This window comes from Sceloporus occidentalis, unplaced genomic scaffold (genome assembly GCF_023333645.1).
Source record: "Sceloporus occidentalis isolate IW3139 unplaced genomic scaffold, rSceOcc1.0.p SCAF_7, whole genome shotgun sequence".
In the NCBI taxonomy this organism is placed as follows: domain Eukaryota; kingdom Metazoa; phylum Chordata; class Lepidosauria; order Squamata; family Phrynosomatidae; genus Sceloporus; species Sceloporus occidentalis.
The window spans coordinates 59,395,640-59,421,284 of record NW_028316987.1 but is presented as its reverse complement, the minus strand read 5'-3'; the positions used below and the strand labels follow the sequence as shown (position 1 = coordinate 59,421,284).

At 39.2% G+C, this 25,645-nt stretch overlaps 2 protein-coding genes across 5 annotated transcripts in view; one reads left to right on the top strand and one right to left on the bottom strand.

The window, feature by feature from the left end:
- The window catches only part of DNAH11 (dynein axonemal heavy chain 11), a 176,720-nt gene extending 170,907 nt beyond the window's left edge, over positions 1 to 5,813 (top strand). For both annotated transcript variants that reach the window (XM_089533095.1, XM_089533096.1), the window contains 5 exons: positions 1,201 to 1,383; positions 1,468 to 1,583; positions 2,645 to 2,757; positions 3,473 to 3,613; positions 5,393 to 5,813. In XM_089533095.1, coding sequence (XP_089389221.1) covers positions 1,201 to 1,383; positions 1,468 to 1,583; positions 2,645 to 2,757; positions 3,473 to 3,613; positions 5,393 to 5,640 — 801 coding nt within the window. In that variant the 3' untranslated portion in view covers positions 5,641 to 5,813. The remainder of the gene's footprint in view (positions 1 to 1,200; positions 1,384 to 1,467; positions 1,584 to 2,644; positions 2,758 to 3,472; positions 3,614 to 5,392) is intronic.
- Positions 5,814 to 5,958: 145 nt separating this feature from the next.
- On the bottom strand, positions 5,959 to 25,395 carry LOC149309817 (cell division cycle-associated 7-like protein). 3 transcript variants are annotated; one of them, XM_089533099.1, is made up of 10 exons: positions 25,297 to 25,395; positions 17,103 to 17,240; positions 14,428 to 14,547; positions 13,211 to 13,558; positions 12,572 to 12,643; positions 10,919 to 11,104; positions 10,248 to 10,379; positions 9,033 to 9,182; positions 8,538 to 8,674; positions 5,959 to 7,297 (listed from the first exon to the last, which is right to left on the bottom strand). In XM_089533099.1, the coding sequence occupies exons 2-10, from the start codon at positions 17,238 to 17,240 to the stop codon at positions 7,267 to 7,269; spliced, it is 1,314 nt and encodes a 437-aa protein (XP_089389225.1). In that variant the 5' UTR covers positions 25,297 to 25,395; the 3' UTR covers positions 5,959 to 7,266. The 3 variants fall into 3 exon arrangements, with proteins under 3 accessions (XP_089389225.1, XP_089389223.1, XP_089389224.1); XM_089533097.1 differs by lacking the exon at positions 25,297 to 25,395 and adding an exon at positions 19,894 to 24,694; XM_089533098.1 differs by lacking the exons at positions 14,428 to 14,547; positions 25,297 to 25,395 and adding an exon at positions 19,894 to 24,694.
- Between the last annotated feature and the right edge of the window lie 250 nt (positions 25,396 to 25,645).

Sequence of the window (25,645 nt, the reverse complement as noted above, 5' to 3'; positions counted from 1 at the left end):
GTTCCTTTCTCATTTCTTCTTTTCTTTCTTTCTTTTTTTTTTTTTTTAAAACATTTATCTTTGCATCGCTCTCTCTCTTTTTCTTCACTCTCCTCCACCAGGGCTGAGAACACAGCATTTACCAAAATACATTTATTAGTGTGATTAAAGCAACCACAAAATGCCCCATCTCTTTGAGTATGCCTGCAGTGCAGTTCCAAAGATTTAAAGGCAGTTGAAACATCTACCTAATAGGCTCATAATGGATTGGCCACTTCAGCATCCTCATAGCCTGTGTCTCTGGGAATATAGATCTGTCCCCGCTAGTGATTCCTGTGCTCCAGGAGCTCTTTGGGAAGGATCCTTAGATGAGCAAGCCAGTCCTCAAGAAAGTATTCCCTCAGCATTTAGGATTATCAGCTATCTCAAACATTTCCTTGGGATAACTTCTCTCGCTGCTAATGTTCTGTAGGTTCCCATCATGGAACATGTACCAAATCCTAAAGCCCTTATTAATACTCCCTTTAAGCCAATCTGAAAGATCCTCTCTTGCATATCATGTCCTTCAGCATGGCTGTTACCTTGGCCCGCCTGCCAGACATGGAACCCCTTTTGAGCTGAGATCATCTCTGTAGAATAGACAAGGACAGTCACACACCTGCATTTCCTATCAAAGTTAACACTCTTTTCCATGCGTTTTCAGAGCTCATCCTTCTGCCTTCCTGTCCCTTCTCCTTCCATCATTCTAAGAGATTATGACATTCACTAGATAACCACAGGGCAACCAAAATTTATACCAAAAGGATCAAAGGACAGGTGCTGAAGTCCTGGTGACGCAGTGGTTAAATGCCTGTACTGCAGCCACTCACTCAAAACCACAAGGTTGCGCGTTCAAGACCAGCAAAAGGGCTCAAGCTTGACTCAGGCTTGCATCCTTCCGAGGTCGCTAAAATGAGTACCCAGACTGTTGGGGCAAATTAGCTTATAGTTGTAAACCACTTAGGCACTGCTTAGGCAGTATGAAGCGGTATATAAATGAAGCTTGTTTTGTTTCAGCATACATACAGGCTGAGGCATATGATGCAGAGGTAGACGTTTAAAGAAACAAGCATGAGTTTGAAACAGTCTGGATTCTAGGGAATATAATGAAGGTACTTTCAAGAGAAGTGTGCACACTGATAAACAACCTCTGGTAATTTTGCTTTGTATTTCTATATTAAGGTAAAGAATGTCCTGGATGAAATTTTGGAGAAGCTTCCAGAAGAATTTAACATGGGTGAAATAATGCAGAAGTCTGCTATACGAAGCCCTTATGTTCTTGTTTGTTTTCAAGAATGTGAGAGGATGAACATTCTTATTCGAGAGATACGGCAGTCACTTAAGCAATTAGATCTTGGTTTGAAAGTAAGAAAAATATATTTATTCTGAAAAAAATGAGTGTAAAAAGGGAGTCTGTGCACCTAAATGTTTTTTTTCCCAAACCTCTAGGGGGAACTTACATTTTCTCCCACTATGGAAGCTTTGCAGTCATCATTGTTTTATGACCTGATCCCAGATGTATGGACCAAACTGGCTTATCCTTCCACTTACAGCCTTGCTCAATGGTAAATAAATGTCTTCTCCCTAAGATGTTGTAGCAGTTTAATTATCTTACACAGAACAAGGTTGGACACCCATAGCTAAACCATCCTACATAGGCAGGAGCTGGACTTGGTGTCCTTTGGAATTCATTCCAACTATGAGTTTGTAACCACAATCCTGTTTAAGACATATGCTGGTATAATCTATGTCACAATGTGCCTCATAGATTTCAATGGCTACTCTAGGTTTACATCTATCTGGATGTAAGCCAGACATTCCAGCACTACTGCACTTACAAACACAGCACATTAAATGACATTTAAATAGTATCTTCTTTCCAATCTTCCACGTGACTACATTCTTATGATTTTACGTGACAACTCATATGTTAGTACACTACAGTCTTAGGATTTAAGAGATGGCCTTCTGCAAGATACAACTAAAACTGTAACAGCGCACAACTGTTGTTTGCTACTATATACAGGCTGAGTATCCCTTATATGGAATTTGAAATTTGAAATGCCCCAAAATTTGAAACTTTTTGAGCACTGACATGTTTTGAAGCTTCAGTTTTGATTTATTTTATACACTGCACCAGTAGTGTGGGTAGTATGTCTGTTCTGTATTTGCAAGGCTGGAGAGAGATGTGAGGATCTGTGAAACGGTGGAAGGTGTGGACGTGTGCCAAACACTGCTTGGCTACCTGCTATTTTACAGATCTCCACATCTCTCTCCAGCCTCAGAAACACAGTACAGATGCATACTATATTACCTGTATTCCAAAATCTGAAAAAATCCCAGTTCCCAAATATTTCTGGTTTCAAGCATTTCAAGTAAGGGATACTCAGCCTACAATTATTTTGATCACACTTTTGTACATCGCTATGGTATCAGCAAGAATGAAGAGGGAATTTAAAATTTGTCAATAAATATAATGGTAAGTTAGCAATGTCACTATTTGTTAGTTCATCGGGCATCGTGCTACAAACAATAGGCTGTAGATTCTAAATCACACAATGCAACTTATTTTAATAATGTTCTGCTTCCCATGTCAGTTTCAATTCCTTTGCTGCTTTTTCTTCAGGTTTAATGACCTTCTTTTAAGATGCCGAGAACTTGATACTTGGACACAAGATCTTGTACTTCCTGCAGTGGTGTGGCTTCCTGGCTTCTTTAACCCTCAGTCTTTTTTGACTGGTATGTAGCATTGGTTCATCATATATAAAGGTCAAGGAAATTAGACAACACAGTTGGGCTACAGTATTTACATAATGACTTACTGAGGGTTGCCTTTGTAGTCATATCTCTTAAGAGCCAGTTGCTTTAGAAATTCCACAGAGTGCCAATGTATTACAGAGGAGCAAATGACAGCATTGCCTTTTCAAACCTAATCAGGATGCTGGAAGTCAAAACCAATGAATGGCATACTGAATCAGCAGTGCTTTAAACAATCAAAGGGAGTAGACATTTCAGAAGCTTTAGAGATATGGGTGTATCCTAGGAGCATGCAGAATTGTGCACAGAAGTATAATTTAATAGAATTTTTAAAATACTCCAATCTACATGAAATTATATCCTGTTAATAGCACTAGAAATTATTTCTACAATTCAGTATTAAGGTAGGAGTTCAGAGTAGCACTTTAAAATACACCTAAGTGAGCTGCCAAACTGCACAACTAAGAATGTGCAATTACTCCCCAACTCAGAATACATTGCTGCAACTATATTTTAAAGATGTATGAACCTATGACTCAAAAAACAAGTTCTTTAAGGAAGTGTTTCTTTATAGTATAAGGTGACTTTTTTAAAAAAATTGCTTTACATTATTTGAAATGTCTGCCATAGTAAACATATAGGAATAGTTTTAGCCTGTCAGTTAATTCATTCATATCAACCTTTTTCTTCTTGAAAGCCATTATGCAAAGCATGGCACGGAAGAACAACTGGTCTCTGGATAAGATGTGTCTGACTATAGATGTCACCAAAAAAACTAGAGAGGATTATGGTCACCCACCAAGGGAAGGAGCATATATCTGTGGCCTTTTTATGGAAGGTAAGTTTAATAAAGTTACAGTCTCCTTGACTCAATACTGAACTGCCCATTCAGAGGTCCACCCACAGAATCTGCATCAAAGAAGTAGCAAATGTAGGTATAACCTTTACAGGACCAATTACATATACGGATGTTTGGTATCTATATCAAGCAGAGTCCAGGAGAGTCAGTAGAAGAAATGGAGGGGGAGGAAGAGGGGGGGGAAGCGGCTTACATTTATTTTTTCAGGAAATCCATCTTGCAGATAGGAAAGAAGAAAAACAAAAAAAGCTGATCTACATTTTGTTAGATCCTCTAAAAGTTGGCTGTAATGTATGGATGTAAACTATTATGAGCCTGGAGCTTCATGGTCACTACCTTCCCAAAGAGAGATAAAGGACTAACTTGGGAAGTGGCCTATACAGGCAGGCAGGCAGCAAAAAGAACTGAGTACATAGATCAAGGGGAAAAATAGAGAGGTGAAGGAAAAGGGCAGGCATACTGTCTAGAGCAGTGGTTCCCAACCTGTGGGTCGTGACCCCTTTGGGGGTCGAATGACCCTTTCATGGGGGTCGGCTAAGACCATTGGAAAACACCTATTTAATTACACTTATGAAGTAGCAACGAAAATAATTTTGTGGATTTGGGTCACCACAACATGAGGAACTGTATTAAAGGGTCGCAGCATTAGGAAGGTTGGGAACCTCTGGTCTAGAGTCTCCTCTCTCAGTAATCACTTCACAGGCATAGATGCCTCTTTGCTTCCAACACAACAAATGTTGTAAGTTTTGGGACTACCATCAACAGCTTTAGGACTGCCTTATTATTGAGTACTAGTCTGATAGTAAGGCTTCAAGTTTCACTGTTTTTCTCCTGTTGCACTTTAAACACTGTATGAAAGGACCAAATGACTACTGTAATCAGCAGTTCAGCCAATGCTATCTTTCTCTCAAGAAAATAGTAAGGCCCGAAACTTACTGGTAAACCTATTGATTCAGTTGCTGAATGCTAAATCATCACTTTTGTAAATTCCACCAATGGATCTACTCTAATTGGGACTACCAATAAGATTCAGGTTCAGATAGTCGCTATAAACAAACAGGGTTGCATACTAATGTTATATTTTGATAACTTCACTGGCTAAATAGAACTTCTCCAGTGTCCCACACAATTTTGTATAGGCCCTTACTTCGAGAGACAAGCTAAAAATCAATCTGTGTATGTAGGACCATCATGTGATTCTAGTGCCTGCTTGGAAAGAAGCCCCTCTGAGTCCACTGATTTGTTGTTAGGTGCCTTGAAGTCAAACCCTATTTATGGTGGTCCTTTCATATGGTTTTCTTGGAAAGATTTATTCAGAGGTTTTGTTACTGTCTTCCTCTGAATAGATTATACAGTTCTTGGTATTCCCTGGCAGTCTCCCTTCCACTTAACCTCCTAAATAAGTGGTACAGAATTATAGAGACAGTGAAAATCCCACAAATGAATTCATCAATGGTATTCTGTTACTTATTTACTGTGGGAGCCCTGAAGGCAACAGATATCATATAATCTTAGAAGGTAAGCAGAGTCAGGCCTGGTTAGTACTTGGAAGGGGGACCCACCAAGGAACATGAGGTGCTGTATGCTGTATTTCAAAGGAAGGAAATGGCAGAGCACTTCTGCGTATTCCCTTGCTTAAGAAAACTGTATGAAATTCATGGGGCTACCATAAATTGACAGAAGGCTGGAAGACACACGCCTATTTTTTTTTAACTTGCAAATGGGTAGTTCAAAGGATTTGTGTTTCTCTTGTTACAGGAGCTAGATGGGACCTTCAAGCAGGAGTTATAGCTGAAGCCCGACTAAAGGACTTGACTCCAGTGATGCCAGTGATTTTCATAAAAGCAATTCCAGCTGACAGACAAGAAACCAAGCACATTTATAAATGCCCAGTTTATAAAACTAAAATTAGAGGACCCACCTATGTTTGGACCTTTAACCTAAAAAGCAAAGACAAGCCAGCCAAGTGGGTCCTTGCAGGAGTAGCTCTACTCCTGGCAGTTTAAGCAGTGCCTCTGCAACATTATCCCAGCCTTTCTTATATAAACCAAAGCCAAAAAAGTTCTTATCATAGCGAATCATCATGTACATCATACTGCTGCAAGTTACCAAAAGAAGTCCTCAGGACAATGCTCACAACTTCCATTTGTTTATTATCAAAGCTGTTTATCACCAATATATACAACACAGAAAATAAAAGAACACATGCACCTCCAAAACACCCAAATCAAATTTGTTATTCATTTAACAGTATTTCAAATTTTAATTACAGTGTCAAGCTAAAATACTTTTTATATATTTTTTAAAATAAGCATCTTTATAAAATGTGCTGTTTTCCTCATTTCAACAATAGTATAAAAATATCAAAATAAACCTTAGGTTAAATACTCCAGTGTATAACAGTCATCTTATTGCCCCAATTATTTTGCTGCAACAGACAGCTTGCTGTACATGGAAAACAAATCACCAATTCAACAAATGTGCCAAGAGGACCCACAACAGTTCTTTTGGCATTTACCCAGATTTTGAACAGCTTCACGTACCAGTTAACAAAGACAGTAAAGTATGCTTATAACTTCTGAATAGTTAGATGTGTGCCCAGTTGACCACAGCCTCACACACAAAAACCCATCCGCTATGTCTTTGATAACTGTTAAAGCTGGTATCAAAAAGCAGATATACAGTGGGCCCTTGGTATCCACTGGGGTTTGGTTCTAGGACCCTCCATGGACAACAAAATCCATGGATGCTCAAATCCCATTAAATATAATAGCATAGTAAAATGGTGGCCCTTATATAAAAGGGCAAAATCAAGGTTCACCTATGGGAATTTGTATATTTTTAAAGTGTTTTCAAGCCTGGGATGCTTGAATCCATGGGTAAAAAAATCTGTGGATAAGGAGGGCTGACTGTACAAGAAGCATTATGGATGAATTTCAGCAGTACACCGGTTAATTGTATATGGAATAAAAAAAACTGTTACACAGTTCAGCCTACATGAAATGGAAAGGAACTGCTCAGAAAATCTGTATTTCTTTACTACGGAACAGAACACTGGGGTTACAGCTAAGGGAATGGCAAATATTTGGAACCCCTGCCCAGTTCAAAACATTTTAGAAATCCTGGTGTAATCTGGGGGTGGATATATCTTAACCAAGCTACCAAGGACAAATCTGTTGCAGTTAAGTATTGAATATAAATGATAGGAACTGGGAGTATTGAAACACTTTCCCTGTATTACATTTCTAACATCTATGAGAAGAACTTAAAATGGCTCTAAAGCACTTGGGTGTAACTGACAGTATTTGAGATCTGTTAAATATTAATCACACCAACTGATGTCTGTTCCTAATAGTACATTGATACACATTTCTCCTATGGAAGCCCACTGAAAGAAATGGAAGTTGTTTTTGTCTCTGATTATTTCTGTACGAATTTCCCAGAAGACATTCCCAGTATACAGTGGCAAAGAACACAGAATACGCAGATTCCTTTGACAGCTGTTTTCCTGAGAAATCTTTTTAATACAAACAACAACCATGATAAAATTATTTTCAAAAAGGTTTTAACCCCAACTCTTCTTTTTGAGTTGACAAAGTTATATCCTTGTAAAGCCACAGATACTTTTTTTTTCAGTTGTCTTCAGCAAGTTGCTTTTGCAAGCTGTGGGGGAAAAGCAGAGTTGTACTTCAGAGATCAAATAAAAACTAAATAGTTTTTATCTGCTTCAGATGGTCAAAATTCTAATAAAACTGTTTCTGAAACTTAGGGGTGGAGAACATGTGGCTGTCCAGATGTTACTGGATTGCAACTACCATCAACCCTAAACAGCACAACTATGATGATAAATGACTTGTGATGCTGTCTAACAAAATCTGACCTAACATGTTCCTAATCCTAGTATTATTCATTCATCACAATTTCTGCTAGTTGGCTGTAAAGAGAACGGAACATCTAGACAGAAGCACAAATAATTGAAGATCTAGATCAGTGCTGCTCCGGTTATAATGTGAAGGACTGGTGAGCTTTTCACATGATGTACCAGGGACTGGTAACATATGAGTCCCCACTGGCTACAACTGATTTCTTGTCTTTCCTGACCCCAGGCAGCAGAGCACTTTTGCATTTAATTGTTCGGGACTTAGTATGTAAAGGATTACTATCCCTTAGAGGGGAAAGCTATAGGAGTAGAATTCATGCTTAATGCTCCCCATACGTCTACTGAAACTTCTGAAGCAGGACTGCCAAAACATACTTTGAGATGTGATGGCCTTGCACCTAAAGTATTCACAGCTCAGCATCTGTGAGGGTGCATATAAGAATGGATGAGTCCTACTTTGAAAAAAAGAAAACTGTGAAAACAGCAGATCGAAGCCACCCACCTACCCATCCACTCTTCTTTGTTCCATATTTTGTAACAACTGTAATACTTGTCATTGTTGTGTGCCTTTAAATTGCTTCCAGCTTATAGCAACCATAATGTGAACCACAGTGTTTTCTTGGCAAGATTTGTTCTGGGGCTTTTGTTTTTGCCTTCCTCTGAGACTTAGGGATTATGACGTGCCCAAGGTCATCCAGTGGGGTTCCATGGCTGAGTGGGAATTCGAACCCAGGTTTCCAGAGTCCAGTGCTCAAATGATTACACCATAGTGGGTCTGAAATACTCCTCAACTAAATTTGTGCTGGTTTCTCACAACTATAATCACATACAAAGACCTGAAATTAATATTGCATTATTAGATGCCTGCCAGCTCAAAAGAACATTCTTCCCCTCCCCTTCCTGCAGATCACCATGCCCTCCAAAAACTGGCTTCCACTGTTTCCTATACCAAAGCTAGTTTGGAGGAGGGGGAAGCAGAACACTGGCCAATATCAAGATATGAAATTCTAAAAACCCACCTACCTTTCAAGATATTCTTTTACATTGTCATGACCGTAAAACTTTGCCAAGTGGATTAGCATTCCTGTGGCACAACGACCATCACGCTTACGACAGTAGCTACAATTACAGATCCCACGGCAAGGAGGACAGAACCAATCCTTAAGGAAATGTAAGGGCAAGGCATTAATTATCAAAAGCCATCCCTTCATAAGTACTATAGCTGTTGGTGCTTAGTAAAGCCATCAGAATGTAGTTAGAAATTTCAGAGTATAGAGTTTAACAGTTAGTGTGCATAAAAATAAACAAAACAAAAAAAGCTTCATTTATATACCGTTTCATACCAAACTAGCAGTGTCTAAGCGGTTTACAACAATAAACTAATTGCCCCCAACCATCTGGGTACTCATATTGGGTGTGCATATTGAATCCCTAGTGCTACCAATGAAAGCACTAGGGATTCAACTTCACCACATAGGAATCTGTTTTTACTCTACAAACTTAAAGCTGGGTACCTACTGGGTCTAGAAGTGCTGACTTCACATCCTCTCCATAGCGATTACGAAGGCATGGCCCACAAAACTGTCCTCTCACACCCCCACAGCCTTCATTACGACAAATTGTCTTTGTGTCAATTGTCTTCTGCCGACACTGATGGCATGTACTTCCCTGATGGGGGTAGAATCAGGAAAAAGAAGAATTATACCAAGAATCAGGACAGTTTTATTAACTTGTTAATAAATGTTTCCCAAATGCATTAAGAGATAAGTATGATGGATTTGTTCAACCAATTCATGAGGCATGTGCAATTATTTTACAATCAACTGTTTACTCTAAAATCAGAAGCATTTTGTATTTATGTTGATGCATTCTGTCTGATGAAATTTTCCCCATTCCAATCAATGGTACAACTAAATCTATTAATGTGACTATGCCACATTTCTAATGCCACAACCTTTGAGTGTCATAGGAAAATTGTTTCATAAATACTATTCAATGATTTTGAGACGTAAATGGACTGGCTGAAACACATCTCTTCAACCCAATCTACCCCACCTACATGCTACAGAGGTCAAGATGAAGTATGAAACAGAGAGCAATCCCTTAAAGTTGAGCAGAGGCACGTTCTGTGACCAGAGTCCTTCCATCCTTGTAAGATAGGTTCTGTACCAATCAATAATAAATGAAAGCCATTTTGTTTTTAAATGTTTTATATTCTAGAACATTTTACCTGTTCTGCAACCTCTATGTAAATGTTACACCTTACAAGGTTTTGCAAGACCCAGCTGAAGTAATGGTTTCAGCGGTACAAGATAAAAATACAAACAAAAATGTAGCCCCTGATCTTAAATCTAGCAGTAACATCCAACCCTATACCACTACACCACCACCCCAACAAACATAAAGAAAACAACCCAGGTTATTCTATCTCATCTTACATTTCCAACAGGAAAACTACATAGCCATGGTATCTGATTTACATTTCCTTTTTAATTTTTTTGCACTTTGGCTCAACAAAGAATGGGTATTTGCTTCCAGATCAGGAGTGGTGAATAGTAGTGGTTTCATGGAACAATTTTCTATCCCTGAGACCCTGACCAGGAGTGACAGGAACTTCTAAAAATATACCCAGCAAAAGATAAAACACTGGATTGGGGCCACTAATGTAAAGCCACTATCTTGATGATATATTTTTATATGATCCAGCATCTAAAGAAACAAACAGGAACATACCAAAACTTTATCATAGATCTTATCTTTAACTGTTATTGCAACATTTTCTAAATCTTCATCCGTTATGTCTTCAACTGGTCGGCATGAACCATATTTTGATAATCTTCTTCTTTTGGGTACTTCCAAACTACCCTAAGGAAAGAAATTCACTTCACCATCAACAAACTAAGGACTTCTGCTGCATTCCTGTTGAATGCCTCTCATGTCTTTATGTGTGCAATCCTTTTTTCTATTCAAAACTAATTTCCATATCCTTTTCTTTTCCTTCCCAAATATCTACTTCAACTTGAATGTGATAAACTTTTTAGTTAGACTGCGGAGTATTTTCAAACTAAGAAGCACAGATCTATTTCCTTTTCCTTCAATTTTACTCCTAAAATGCACTTTTGGACATCCCAAGGTGCCACCAATCCCCTCTCCATTCCACTCATCTTATACCATCAATCCAGCCCAAAATAGCTATTTCATTCTAGACCTGTGTTCCTTTTCTAAAATAAATAGAAATAATCCAGCAACAGAGTATATCTGGTGTGGAGAGGAGATTGTTCAAGATTACCTATGTATCGAACCGACACTGGATTATTAGTCTAATTTGCTCCTATTCTCTAGTCCTTAAGTGGTTTGTGACATGTTTTGCTAAAAAGAATAATCAAAACTGTATGGGAATATACCCCTTTCAGTTTTTTCTTCAGGAGGTTCTGTTGTCTGTAATTGTGAAGCTGTTCTGCAAATCTAAGTGCAGTTGCAGTGAAGTTTTCCAAGGCAAATTTCTCTGGTGGGCGAGCATTCCTTGTTGGGTTTGTACGGCGCTCTATCTGGCCTTCAGAAAACTTTTTCCTTGGGGGTTTCTTTTGTTTCTAAAAAAGAGAAAACAGACTTTTCTTTTTCTTTATTAACCAAGCATGGAACAGATTTAGCTTCTCTAATGTTCAACCTCCTCCCAGTTCCCCAAACCTCTTCAATCAAATAAACATTCAGACCATCCACTCCAACTGAGGGCTTGCCATCCACAGATTTGCATATGCAAATGGCCCCATTCCCATTCATTCCATGTTGGTGTGTGCACGCAGCGTGCCACCATTAAAACCAATGGAATTTGAGGTCCTGTGGTTTTTGTTATAATACTAAGCTACAATTAAATAGATCATCAGTTAAAAGAGCTGAATTAAAAACAATTTTAAAACATACTAAGTTATAGTACAATCAATGTTATAGTTTGTTGTTCTTGTTGTATGCCTTCAAGTCATTTTTGACTTATGGAGACCCTAAAGTAAAGCCCATGCCTGGCTTTAGATATAAAAACTGTTGTTCCTAAAGCTTTCCAGGAAACATTATTCTCTTTTGTTTGAACAAAAAGGGGATGGCCATTCAATTGTAGTCATAGGGCTGCAAAAACAGTGGAGGGTAGAGGAAACCCTCATGTTGCTCACCCATTATATAAAGGACCAAAGTCACTCATGTGTCTGTGTCACTACATCTAGACTGTCCCTTTCCTAAATACTCTTGACATTGCAAGAATATCTCATGTAATTTACAAAGGAAAGGACAAAACTGAAAAGGTATTCTTGAAAGCCATTAATTAGTTTGCACATACAGTGGGCCTTCGGTATATCCTGGACTTTGGTTCCATTACCCCCCTGTGGATAACAAAATTTATGGATGCCTATGCCACATTAAATACAATGGCATAGTAAAATGATGTCCCTTATATAAAATAGCAAAATTGAGATTTGTTTTTTGGAATTTATATTTTAAAAAAATATTTTCAAACCATGAATGGTTAAATCTATGGATAAAGAATCCATGGATATGGACAGATAACTATAAATCCCTTTATTCTTAATACCTTTTCAGGGCAGAAAACATGTCTACAAAATAGATGGTTTATGAAAAAATTCAACTGTAGATAAACTGGACCAAATACACAAGTAAGCACATATTCCTGTGTTAGGCAGCACAATGACACAGTCATCTTCCAGGATCTCTGAAGGACTCCTGGGAAGCCCCAGAATATGCCTTCATCACTGTGTGTCTCTTAGGCTCTCTTCAACAGCCACAACATGACTGTAGATGGTGGGCCCAGGGGAAAAGAGTATTGTGAGCAGAGGTTAGTTGTTGTGTGAGGAAGGAAGAGAATTCTGACCTCTACAACAAGCAAAAAAGTAATATGCAGATGTAGCTTGGACTTATGGCTGCATATGTCACCAACAAGATGTCAGCCTCAGGCTCCAGAATCCAACCACAGAACAGCTCACAATACTGTTGCACTTCAGACAATGGGTGACATAAAAGGTAAATGTAAAATATTCCCCAGTCATACTTACAGGGGTTGAGGTAGAGGTTTTAACTGGAAACAGATCAGGTAGAGAATTCAGTTCTGCTAATAACTGGGCAAGCTAAAGTGAGGAAAACGACACCAAATGGTACATAAATTTAGTATTCAAAATATACTTTCAATACTAGCTAATAGCTAGATTACTGGATACTTTCTCCTTCTTGTTTATTTTTGAAATGTAAATCATTAGCATTTATTTTAAAGGGTAAGTGCTAATGGCACACCTGTCCTTTTTAAAATTATACTGCCATGACTAAACTGATATTCTTAGAAGTGTAAGTGTCTAAATAACAAAAATAAAATTACAATAGAAACTTGAAAGAAGAAATAGAAATTTGTGCAAATTTTGCACAATTAACAAGACATGTGTGGCCTAGAACAGTGCCTCTTGGCTGATATGCAGGACCAGCAATTTCCCCCCAATGTACCAGAGACTGGCACTAAACTGCCCCTATTGGGTACATTTTTTCTTTATTTCCTTGAAACATGCCAGGGACCACCACTTTGAATACCACTGACTTAGAATTTGTGATAATCACCACAACCTTTAATCTCCTTGGGTTACAAAAGCAAATTAAGAATCTGAATATACTTTCACAGACAATGCAACTTTCACACCAGTTCTTACCATGGCTTTATTTTCTTTGATATTCATGGCTCTTTTCAGCAGGGCACTAGAGTTATCCTCTGGTACTTCTTTAGCATCTTCCTCCAACCCTGAAGATGCTACTTCAGTGTCTGCTTTTTCCCAAGTATTATTGTTTCTTGTTTGTGTAAGAGAGGGAGAGTGTTTATTGTCCATTAAGCATATCTTGGAAGAAATCTTTTCAGCTGATTTCCTGGTTGGAAACTGCAAGGCTACACGAAAGCCAAAGCTCCTCTTCTTGGAAGATGCTCTTCCTCTTTCTTCCTTCTCTTCCTCTTGTTCAGCCTCCATTGAGGACAAAGGGCCATTCTGCCAATCTGATTCCTCTGCCTTAAAAAACAAAATGGATGAAACAGCCTACATTCACATCAGTCTACATTACAGTAACATTGATATCATAGGGGAAATTAAGACAGTATTTTTTTTAAAAAAAATACACAGATTTTAAAATGAAATGTACCCATTCCATATAAACTGTTCAAAACAGCCTTGATTATAGGAACAGGTTATCTGTGTGCACTTCATCTGCATAAGAGAGCTGGGAACATTCATGTTTTCAACTACCGGCCCAGATGAAGCCTGACTTAACAAGACAAACTCAACAGTAAGTAGGCGTAGGCTTATGCCAAAAGAAATAAACTCACATTGGAGAGCACAGCACAAAAGTGAAGAACATGTTTCACATGCAGATCCCTGAGTCAATCCCTGGTACCTCCAGTTCACCAAAGACTTGTGTAGTAAGCAATGTGGAAAATCCAATGCCTAAGATGTTGGGAGTTCAAACTGGGCTTTAAATATTCTGGCCCTTTTTATTACCGTTGTTGCAAAACTCCACTACAGCAGATTCATGTAATGCAGGGAACCCTAGTTTACAGGGGAGAAACTCCTCATGCCAGTGATTCTTTCTTTCCTGCCCACTAGACCAACACTGGCATTGGAAGGAGCCACAGCATTTGTTTCTCCCATGCAGTGGGGCTTCTGACACTAGCTTCATGATACAGAAAAGACCTACATTTAATTCTGCCCACTGGCTAATGTGATAATATGGCTCAATGGGTTAAAAAATATTTTTGTAGGATTCTCTTCAATCCTGAACCTCCATGCCCCCCAGTCCTATGTCAAAATTATTCTTAAGTATATATACATACATTAAATGGACAGTTATAAAAAGTTAAATGCAACAAATATGAGGCCCACACCTCCACATCTTTCTTGTCATTGATGTCATGCTCATTTGAACAAAATCCTTCAAACTCTTCATTTTCTGAGGCTGTGTCTTCTGTGAAAACCTCTCTCAGTTCCTGAGTCAGGTGTCTGGGCTGAAAATTAACATCCAGCAATATCAAGCATACATCCCCACTAATTTTTCCAGTATGCAAAAAGAACTGAAAGACTTCCAAAGAGCCTCACATCAAAATAAAAGTAAGGTACTTCTCCTGTGCTGACAGGGTAAATTGGGGGAAATACAGAGTTCTGCTGAACGAGGGAAGGGATAAATACAATAAGTAGGACAAACGTGATCAGAAGGTAACCCTAAAGAAGTTCATGGAAAGCCATATAGTACAGGAAAAGCTCTCTGTCATCTCCCTCTCTGTAGGCACTTAACTTCTGAAAAACCTGACGGTCAGAACTCTGCCCCCTCCCTTCATTGAGATCTAAGGTTATTACGATGGAGAGGGGAAAAGGAATAAAGAACTTGCTTTTACATTAGCTTCCTTAAGTGAAACTTATTTGGGGATCCAAAAATACCTCCTTCACTGCTTGTCTTCTTATTTTCAGGTAATGTACCCACACACCATCTAGTTTAATATTGCTTGAATACTGAAAAGGTACTGAATCGCTTCCCGCTCTACTGTAAAACTTCTGCCTACAAAATCTCAAGCCCCATTAAACCTATTGCCCATTAAGATGTCACACATTTCTATTCATTCAGGATGAAGGTCTCCATGGAATAGGTATGGACAGAATGGAAAAGAGAAGTAGCAGAATCTTGCTGGGCACATGGTGAATAAGGTTGCAAGTCATAATACAGTAGTTCTACATCAGAGGCTGTACCCTTCTCAATATCAGTTTCTGGGGAATACAGTGGGAGAGCATACTATTATGTTAGTATCCTGCTTGCACTGATATGTGGTTGGCCATTGTGGGAGCAGAGAACTCAACCAGATGGACTATTGGTCTGATAGAGCATATTCCTTCTTACCCCTGATTTTCAGCAACCCCTCCCACCACAAAATGGTTGTAAAGAGAGGAAGAGCTGACAAGTTAACATTAACTTAGCATTCAGGCTAATGGCCAGAATCCTGCTGGCAATAGCAGCCACACTTCTTCTGGGGTTCTGCAAACATTGGCAAGGGGAAGCAGACAAAATCTGCCAGCTTTAAGCAGCCTGGTTCTCCACTGCTTTACTTCCTCTGTGGCTACTGTGCCATAGCCTTTTAGCTCCTGGTACCACTGTCTATGCTGGTACAGTTACACCAGCAAAGTATGCTAACAGGATTCTAGCTAAAAATGACACTACACATTGGTGGGGGGAGACAAATTGCTACAGCTTCCTTGAATTGATAATCATAAAATTGTAATTTTTCCCTTCTTCTAATATGTTCAAGATTTTTCACTTTATTAGACACATAGAACTGCAGTGAACTTTCTGAAATTAGCAAGGTCTATAAAAGAAATAAAATAATTCAAAGCATCTGTCAATCTTTCTACCTTGAAAGAAAAGCAACACTGTGTGGCAAAGGGAAAATCACACACATATGCACAAAACATGCATCTTTGGAGAATCGCAGTTCTATAATTGAGAATGTTTGTCTCCCCCTCCTCCCCATTGCTGCTTCCTCTTCTCATGCAAGACTTAACATGACCTTCATACAACTGCAATTCAGTAAGTATTGTTATTCCCCCTTTTCCCTGTCCTCCCTTCCCCAAATTTAATTATATACTCTTTTATATTGAGGTAATGTAAGTGAGGATGAGATACAATAGACAGGTAGAAAAACTTCTAGTGGAATAGAAGGGAGAATCATTCAGACACATTTTTTAAAAAATCCTATGACTTATTAAAGATAATTGGAGGGGCTTCTCGGTAAAACTACTTTCTTCTTTTATTGATATTTTCAGTACAGCTGGTTGTGGAAGAGGGGGCACCTACATAAAGGGGAGGTTACATTTATGGCTTACAGACTGAAACTAATATGTTCTGTGCCTACATAATGACTTGCTCTACCAAGGTAAGTTGGCAGTCAGCTTCATGGACTTTTTCCAAACATAGGTAGAAGACCAAGTTCCCTTAGGGACATTTCTGTAAGCCTTACAGTAAAATATTCTGAGTCCCTCCCCTTTATCCCTGCACACCAATTCCCCAAAATGCCTCTGAAATCCAATTCAGCTTCTGGGCTAAAAGAAGTTCCCCATCTTTTAGGTAATTGGTATGTGTGAAGGGGTCCTTGTTCACCTCCCACACCCAATCTGGTCCGGTTTCTGCCCATGGGGTAAGTTGGGTTGGCTTAGGAATGTGTGCAGCTGTCATGAAAAATCAGGTATTCAAACTGGCATTACCTAGTAAGGCAAGGATGAGTAAGGACCTTCCATCAGCTTTAGCCAGCAAAGTCATAAAGCCAAACAAATATGGAGAGCCACAGGGACACAGTTATGACCCCTCCTCCTTTTCAAGGCTTCCCTCAGGCCAAAAATATTGATCAACACCCATCATCTCCAATGGTGCTGCTGTTCAGCAATTTTAACTAAATTTCTTTTACAGAATATCCATGGCAGGAAGAATGAAGCCAAAAGAAATGCGCTGTTTCATGTTCATCGGAACTTTTCTTTACAGGATAGAAACTATGCAGGATTTGTTAAAAGATTTTTGTACCGTTTTCCTTGCCTCCAGTGAATCAAAACTCTCACAGCGGTCCTCTGGTGATCCTGTTTCCATGGGAACATCAGGTCCAAAACCAAAAAAGTCTTCATCATCACTTGGGGCATTAAATATGTCAGCCAACTTGAGCATCTGTTTCCAGTTCATTAAAATAAATGGAACATAAAGTCAGCCACAGCAATAATCATTTTTGTGGAATCTATCATGAGAATACAGGCATGTTATTAAATCATACAGATAGAGTACATACAAAGTATATATAAATGAATCCAAAGCAGAGTGTAAACTAGGTGGGTTGCTTCTGGTTGTAAATTCTTTCATACTTGCTTAGAAGGAAGATTGGCATTATGTTAAGTTTTAAGAAATAGATTTACCCAATCTGAATCTCCCAAGCCTTTGAGTCACATACCACAGACCATGTTTTTGAGGGTTTTGCAATATTTCAAGAAAAGAAAATACACAAAAATGCATATTAAGTTAAGGTGCACATAAACTGCATTTTTAAAGCGAAATATGCAGAAAACATTGCTTGAATTTTGCTGGTCATTCACCGAATAAACATATTCCATTCATTGCTTGAACATTTTAAAAGCACAAACAAAAATGCATATATCGATCCGAAGGGAGAAGCAGGAAATATAAATATTATTATTATTATTATTATTATTATTATTATTCATTAGGAAAAATGTTAAGAAAAGCCATACAAATATCCATATGGCCCTCATGTAGATATAGATCAGAAGAAGCATATTGCTGAAATTGGACAACAAAAGCATGACCTGTAAACCCCCCTAATAATCTCAGCAATCAGGCCTACTCAGGTATATGGACTGAAGTTTAATCTTACTCAAACCGTATTACCCTGGTGAGCCAGGCTGTGGTGCCCTTGAAGAATCCAACTTTGGTTCTACAGTAAGCTGATATATTTCGGCTCCAACCTGAAGTCCTGAATTTGGATCATACTTAGGCATAGAGGCCATCATGCCTCTGCCACCCTGAATGGGGTGACAGAGGCATGGTGGCCTCTATGCCTAAAGTATGACCCAAATTCTGAATGCCCAATGGGTGAAAGAGCCTGAACAATCTGTCACTTCTACCCAGCTTTTAGATGTTGAAGGTGGGCTTTGTTTTAACCCTCTCCAACCTTACCATTGGATAAAGGAACAATTCTTGTGCTGACCACACTTGTCGTTCTGTGTGAAACTTTGCTACACTGGGCCATGGTTATATATGCCTGGAGGAGATTGGTGTGTGTGTGTGACAGAATCATTGGGCTATATCTCCATAGCTAAAACTAATTTAATCAACCATTGAGGTCTGACCATGTCCCACAGAGGTTTGTAGATCCTCAAGATGATGTAAAAACTTTGCAACTGGCTACAGGAACACAATCAAATGCTTTTGTGATTTCCCTCACCCCACTCTTTTTGAAGCACAAATGGTCATTGACGGGGGGCTTCAGCCTGTAAATGCCACTAACAGGATGCCAGCCAACAGCTGGAATCCTGTGGTTAGTCCTAAGTAGAGTAGACCACATAATTCAACATAAGTAAAGCAAAATGATTCAATGGCTCTGGTCTAGCTGAGACTAAGAAATGGATATTTGAGAGTACATGATAGCAATTTAGCGTCAGCCATCTTCAGTATGTCCAACTTTAAATAAGAAATCCTGGAATATCACTGCATTTATGATCAAATGGCCTGCAAAAATTCCTGTTACGGTTGTACAGGGCAAATTGTACTGAAAACAAGCCCACAACTGTTAGTTTCACCAAAAATATTTAACTAGCCCAACTGCCTAGGTCACTGAGATACAAACACATACACCACCTAGTACCTGTCCAAATCACTGTTATACACAAATGTACATGCACCAGTCCTAAAGAACAACAACCCAACAGATCAATAAGTAATCAACAAACTCAGAAAGTGCTGGGTGTTGGCGGGAGGGTGAAAACCAGAGAACAGTCTACAAGGAAGAAGAGCTCCCTGGATGTCACCTTGAACAAGAAAACTTCACACTCCAACATTTTGTTGCAGGTCTCATTTCTACACCTATGTTAGATAGTTATGCCTTAAGATTCTTCTGTCTAGATCCCTGAAGGTTGTCCACAGACAACCAGGAAGTGGCTATTTGCAAGCTCTGACATGCTTATACTGTACAAAAGACAAGTTCATTATTATGGCATGTTCTGCACTTCAACCAAGTTGTAAATTCTTCAATTTTAAAAATGTCCAATTTACAACACTGTTGTTCAGTCTATATGCTGAAATGCAGTTATGAGGCCAAGAGACATCAGATTGCTTTTGGTATCCAAGATACAAGGAGCATAATAGGTAAAATACACATAAACATATAGGCACATAAGTCTAACAAAACAAGTGATTCAAGCTATCAATACTGAGACATATTGCTAATTTATAAAGCAGGATGAGTAACAGTAAAAGTACATTTTAAAATAAGACTGTGGCCATAGTCCCATTATTAAAAAGAATCTGAGCTGCAACTAAAATGCTGACAGTTTATTATTTACTAAAATATTTCTATCTCACCCTGTATCAAAAGCCTTCAGGGTGGTGTACAAGTAAAATCATTGAAGGTAATTTAAAACAAGACTAAATAGGCAAATAAATAAAGTAATTAATAATAATAAATACATAGATTAAATACAATTAAGTTATGAACAGGTTGAAGAGATTAAAACCGTTTTAAAACCATGTGCATTAGCATTTTGAGATCAATCAGTATAACCTAGTTATTAATGAATAGTCACGTTTTTACCTGGTTCCTAAATGAAATCAGCATTGGTGCCAATGCCAATAGGGCCTCTAGGGGAGAGCATTCTATAATTGAGGAAGAAAGATCCTCTCCCATGTGATTTGGCCTCATTGGTGGGACCTTTTCCCAGCAGGCCATGCCCTCAGGAAGGCACATATACAAAGTTTCACAAGTGGAACAGTTTTCCTAGTGCCCTCTGTATGTGTTAAGACTACAACTTCCAGCCCACATGAGAATACATAAAGTCATAGACCAACAGACAGGAAGGGCACCAGATTGGGAAAAAACTGTTTTATGCAATGAGATTCCTGCCTCTGTCATGGTTTTGCTAGAGCGATGTGGCGCTATGGAAAAGATACCCAGACAGGGAGCCGAGCTCTGCTGAATCAGAACTTTGGTCTATCTACATCAGATATAAATACTTAAGGAAATAAATAAAATACTGTTTACATCAGCAGTTCCTATCCTTGGCTCTTCAGATGTTGTTGGGCTACAAATCCCATAATCTGTGACCACTAGTTATGCTGGACAGGGAGGCTGGGAGTTATGATAAAACAATATGGAGACCCAAGGTTAGCAAGCACTGGTCTATATGATTTAGTCATCCCAGGGTTTCCTAGCCCTACCTGGAAATACCAGAGACTGTACTTGGGACCTACCACATAAAGCAATGTGTTCTTCCACAGAGCTATGGCTCCTCCCCAAGTCCACAACTGTTATATAAAGTTCTCAGTTCCACTCAAATATTGGCAACTGCTTCTATTCTACAAGAGGAGTTAAAAATTTAGCACTACAAATCTTCATGGCAAATGAAAATGCATATGAAGAACTGTGAAGTCTTGTTGGTATGAATAACTGGCTTTCAGAAGCATGCACATTAGTTCTTGCACTATTGTACAGCTAAGCAAGCAACTGCTGTGAATATCGTATGCCTAACTAATTTCTTCTTCTGCATCTACACCAGAGGAGTCATTATGGGGGTGTAATTACCATTTATTTAATGAGGAAGGGGAACTTTTTGAGTAAAGCACCTTTTTTATTCCTGTGTATAGATATTAAGGGAGCCTGAATAAAGTAACGCTGCAGAATCTTCAAAAGGCTTTTCTTTTGGAGCTCCCTCCTGTATTAATTTTCAAGAGTCTTATTAAAATATACAATAGTTCCCAAACAGCAAAATGCCTTAATTTAAATGAGACCTGTACAATACACACAATTTACTTAAGGTGGACACAGCCAATTCAATTTTGCATTGAACACCATGGTGGTGCATCAAACCACAAAGGAAGTTGGTTTCTTGCCACTAGCACTCTTATTTTCACATCTAGCTACAAAGAATCTGTTTTGTATAGGGGTAATTTAGCAGATAACTACTGTACACCCTTGACACAATGGCTACCTGATTTGTTTTAAAAGCCTGGAAATTCAATAGTTTAAAAACAAAAACAAAACAGAACACCTTGGCAGAAAGTAACAGCTTGTCTGTACCATAAGCTTTCAACTAGTGCACTGGCAACAGAACTTAAGAAACTTATTGATTTTAGAATAACTCCAGAAATCCCTGAACCAGCAAGGTCAAGACTCATATTGGCTGAAAGTTTCTGACAACTGTCATCAAAGCAATAACTTTCCCAATCTTTGGCTGGGACTCATATGTGTATTGACCATAGAATAGAATAGAATCTTTATTATGGCCATAGATCAGTATAGACAAAAGGGGGATAAAGAATAAAAGAAGGTAAGAACACAGATTAAAAACAGTATTTAAAATATCTTTTCAGATTACAGAGCTCCAGTATAGCAAAATAAGATTGGTACTAGTCTACTGTGGAGGTCATTGCCTGGCTAATTTTAACAGCTACTGAATCTGGCAACATTATATGTTGTATCAGGATTGATGCCTGAAAACAGAAGTGTAAACTGATAGGTGTGTCCTTGGTGTTTATGCAATAGAGGTGAAATAAGGTTGAAGTGGATATCCCTGTAGTATGAGTACCGGAGTAATACATGCTCTGTTGTTTCCATTTGGCCAGAGTCACAGTGGCATAGTCTCTCTGAGAAAGGTGTCTTCTTGTATCGGGCTCCAAGGACAGCTGAGGGGAGGGCATGACAAAGCTTCAAATTTTGCTAAGTATGCCATAGGCGATGTCAAATATCTACTGGAGTCACTAGCAATAAAAGTTGGAGCACTAGCTAGATCCAATTGTTGGTGTGTATCAACCACCCGTTGTTTGTTAACAATGGATGTGAAAAGGAGCCCACATAGACTGGAAATCATCAGTCAAGGTTACTGGAGCAAGGCTGGTGGGGAAGATAGTCTGAGCCAGTAGCTGAGTATAGTCACCCACACTCTTGCCTCCACCTTCATAAAACCTGACTCCAGTCTCAAAGTTGCTTTTTGGAGATTGAAAAGCTGATCTTAGAACATTGGATTGCACAAGTTCTAATGGTGCAGAGTTGGGGAGGGATCCCAGCTAGGATCCATAAAGCAGTTGTGCAACTGATTTTGCTTCAAAAAGTTTGAGCACCACCAGTATAACAGTCTCCTCTTGGCATAAGAAATTTGAGGATGACTGTAGAGCTCCTCTGTGCATTACCAGCAGCATACTCCTAATATGCTTTCCTAATACAAGTAGCATGAAATATTACCCCCTCATATTTGAAACTGGAGACCTGTTCAATCTTGTGGCCATCTATACTCCAGGTATGATTCTTGGGCCTTTGAGTGTGTACTGACCATTACTGTGACTGCATCTACACAGAAGAATTAATGCAGTTTGACATTCCTTTAACTTTTTGTCATTTCTGACTAATGGCAGCCTATCATGGAGTTTGCCATTGCATGTTTGCCATCTGAGGCGGAGAGAGTGCCCAGGATCGCCCAGTGAGATTACAAGGCAGAGGCAGGATTTGAATCTTGGTCTCCAAAGCCGTACACACTGGCTCTCTGCCATGGCTCAATGTTATGGAATTCTGGGACTGGTAGTTTTGTGAGATATTTAGCCTTCTCTGCCAGAGAGCTTTGGTGCCACAACAAACTACAAATCCCAGGATTTCATAGCACTGAACCATGGCAGTTAAAGCAGTGTCAAACTGCATTAATTCTGCAGTGTGGCAGTACCCTAAGATGGATTGAACCAGTGGTGTCAATTGCACTTACCACCCACTAGTGCAAGTGACAAGAACTGCCTGGCTTTCCAACTCAGAGATTGCCCCTGGTGCCCTGCTGTTCTCTGGGCCACCTCCTGATACCCATTGCCAAAACTAAATCCTCTCCTCTGAAAAGGAAAGTGTCCACAGCACCAAAATAAGCCCCAAATGATATTCTCCAGGTCCAAGTTTGGAGCTGAAAGGAAGAGAAGCTGAGATTGTCTCAGCAGTTGGCCAAACACCCTCATTTATGGTCAAGTGCCTCAGCAGCCAGTACAAGTGAAAGTATAGCTGGCCCTCCACATTTGTGGCTTTAAGTTTTGCATCTCTGATTATTTGCAATTTTGATTAATATGTTCTCTCTAGGAATCTCTTAAGTCCTCCAGCACATTTCTGCTGAAAGTTGAACACAGAGTTGTGCTAGAGAAAACATTTCTGTAGGCATTTGTAGGTCCTCCAACATAATTCTATGATCAACTTCTGGCAAATGTTGGCCATAGGATTGCGCTGGAGGATCTGGAGATTCCTACAGATTCTCTTAGGTAAAAAGAATAGTGTTTATTTGCAGTTTTTCCACGTTCACTGGGGTCCTTCACCCCTAACCCCAGTGAATGTGGAGGGCCCACTCTAATTAGCCTTTGGTATCTGCTGAGTTTGGTCCCAGGACCTCAGTGGATACCAAAATCCATGGATGCTCAAGTCCCGTTATATACAATGGTGTAATAAAATTCTGTCCCTTATATAAAATGGCAAAATCAAGGTTTGCCTTTCGGGATGTGTGTGTGTCATATTTTAAAGTTGTAGATGGTTGAATCGACTGATGCAGAATCCATGAACAGGGCGGACTGACTAAATGAGCCTTTTCCCTACTACTTCGCCTTTGTTCTGGCGGTGGTGACTTATGCTGACCCTAAGCCTATCATATGGTCATGGGGGTTTTCCGTAGCAAGATTTCTTCAGAGGAAGGTTCACTCTAATGAATGCAAGATCAGGATAAGAGGGAGCACAGGCATGGTGACCTTCTTTGTTTTAGTGTCTCGATCTCTTCTAGGATTTACCAGCCTAAATATTCTAATGGCACCAGATCCTGCCTGATCCTGGAAGTCAAGAAAAGTGAGCCCTAGCTAGTGGATGGGAGACCACCAAAAAATACCAGATGCTATGTTTCAGAGGAAGGAACTGGCCAAACCACCTCTGAGTAGCATTTTAGCATTTAGCATATATCCTCCATTTTTCTCAAATGCCCTCCATTTTGAGCATGCCCAAGAAGCGCAGATGTATACTTCTGTGAGTGTTTTTAGCATTTATTTGGTCATGTCCTCCACTTTCCCTGAATGCCCTCCATTTTGTGCATGCCTAAGAAGCATGGATTTATACTTCTTTTAGCATTTATTTGGTGGCAGCACACATTTGTTTCGAGTGTCCTCTGTTCTGAGCATGCCCAAAACGCATGGATTTATATTGTGTTGCAATGTCCTCCATTTATCTTGAATGCCTTCCATTCTGAGCATGACTAAGACTCATTAATTTATATCCCTATGAGTGTTTTTAGCTTTTAATAATAATGATTATAATAATAATTATTATTTATACAGTATTTTATGTTGCAATGTCCTCCATTTGTCTTGAACGCCTTCCATCCTGACCATGCCTAAGAATCATGGATTTATATTCCTATCAGGGATTTAAGCTTTTGATAAGATATATATATATATATATATATATATATGAGTGGTTTAGTTTTGTTTTTAAAACATATATATAAACAATACATATACTTTTTAAACACAAAACTAGACCACTCATAGCAATATATATATATATATATATATATGATGGTTTAGTTTTGTTTTTTAAAACGCTTTCTTTTGGTCAGGCCCCTCTATTGTGTCTCGAAAAAGTCCTCCATTTTGCGACGCCTTGGCGGTTTAATAAGGACCCCTGGCCACCCCAGGCTTTCCCAAAATGGAGGCGGAATCGGTGTTTGTTTCCCTCGCTGTGAGCAAAAGACTCTTTAGTGCAGAAATATAACGCAGTTTGGCGCCGCTTTGAGTCTTTTTCCTGGCTCTTTGCTATGGAATTCTGGGAGTTGGAGTTTCCAACTCCCAGAATTCCATAGCAAAGAGCCAGAAAAAGGACTCAAAGCGGCGCCAAACTGCGCTATTCCTCCAGCGTAGACGCAACTCAATTCGACAAAGCCCAGCCGCCCCCAACGGCTCCCTCCCTAACGGTCAAAGATTCAAATGGAATGCAACTTACCGCCAGACGCGCGCGAGGAGGGCCAGAGTCAGTCCAGGCAGAGGCAGAGGGAAAGGCGCGCAAGCAGAGCAGAGCAGGCCCGGCCCTCAGAGCCTGAATCCGCCTCCTCTAGGCGGGGATCAAGGCGGGAAGGAAGGAAAGAAGGAGGGCCCGGCTGCTAGTGGGGAAAAGAAAACATAAAAGAAAGGAAAATTAAAATAAAATATAAAGGAAAAATAAAATTAAAATAAAATATAAAACAATATAAAATATAAATAAGGAAAATTAAGAAGAAAATAAAGGAAAAAGAAAATTAAAATAATATAAGATATAAATTAAAATATAAAATAGGAAAAGGAAAATTAAAAAA

Excerpts from the sequence above, each read along its gene's own strand:
- LOC149309817 (XM_089533097.1), bottom strand. The coding sequence starts at position 20,046 with ATGTGCCTTCCTGAGGGCATGGCCTGCTGGGAAAAGGTCCCACCAATG. Across the intron at positions 14,548-17,102 it reads CACTGGAGGCAAGGAAAACG|CCCAGACACCTGACTCAGGA; the intron begins GTACAAAAATCT and ends GTTAATTTTCAG. Across the intron at positions 8,675-9,032 it reads AGTCAGCACTTCTAGACCCA|GATTGGTTCTGTCCTCCTTG; the intron begins GTAGGTACCCAG and ends CATTTCCTTAAG.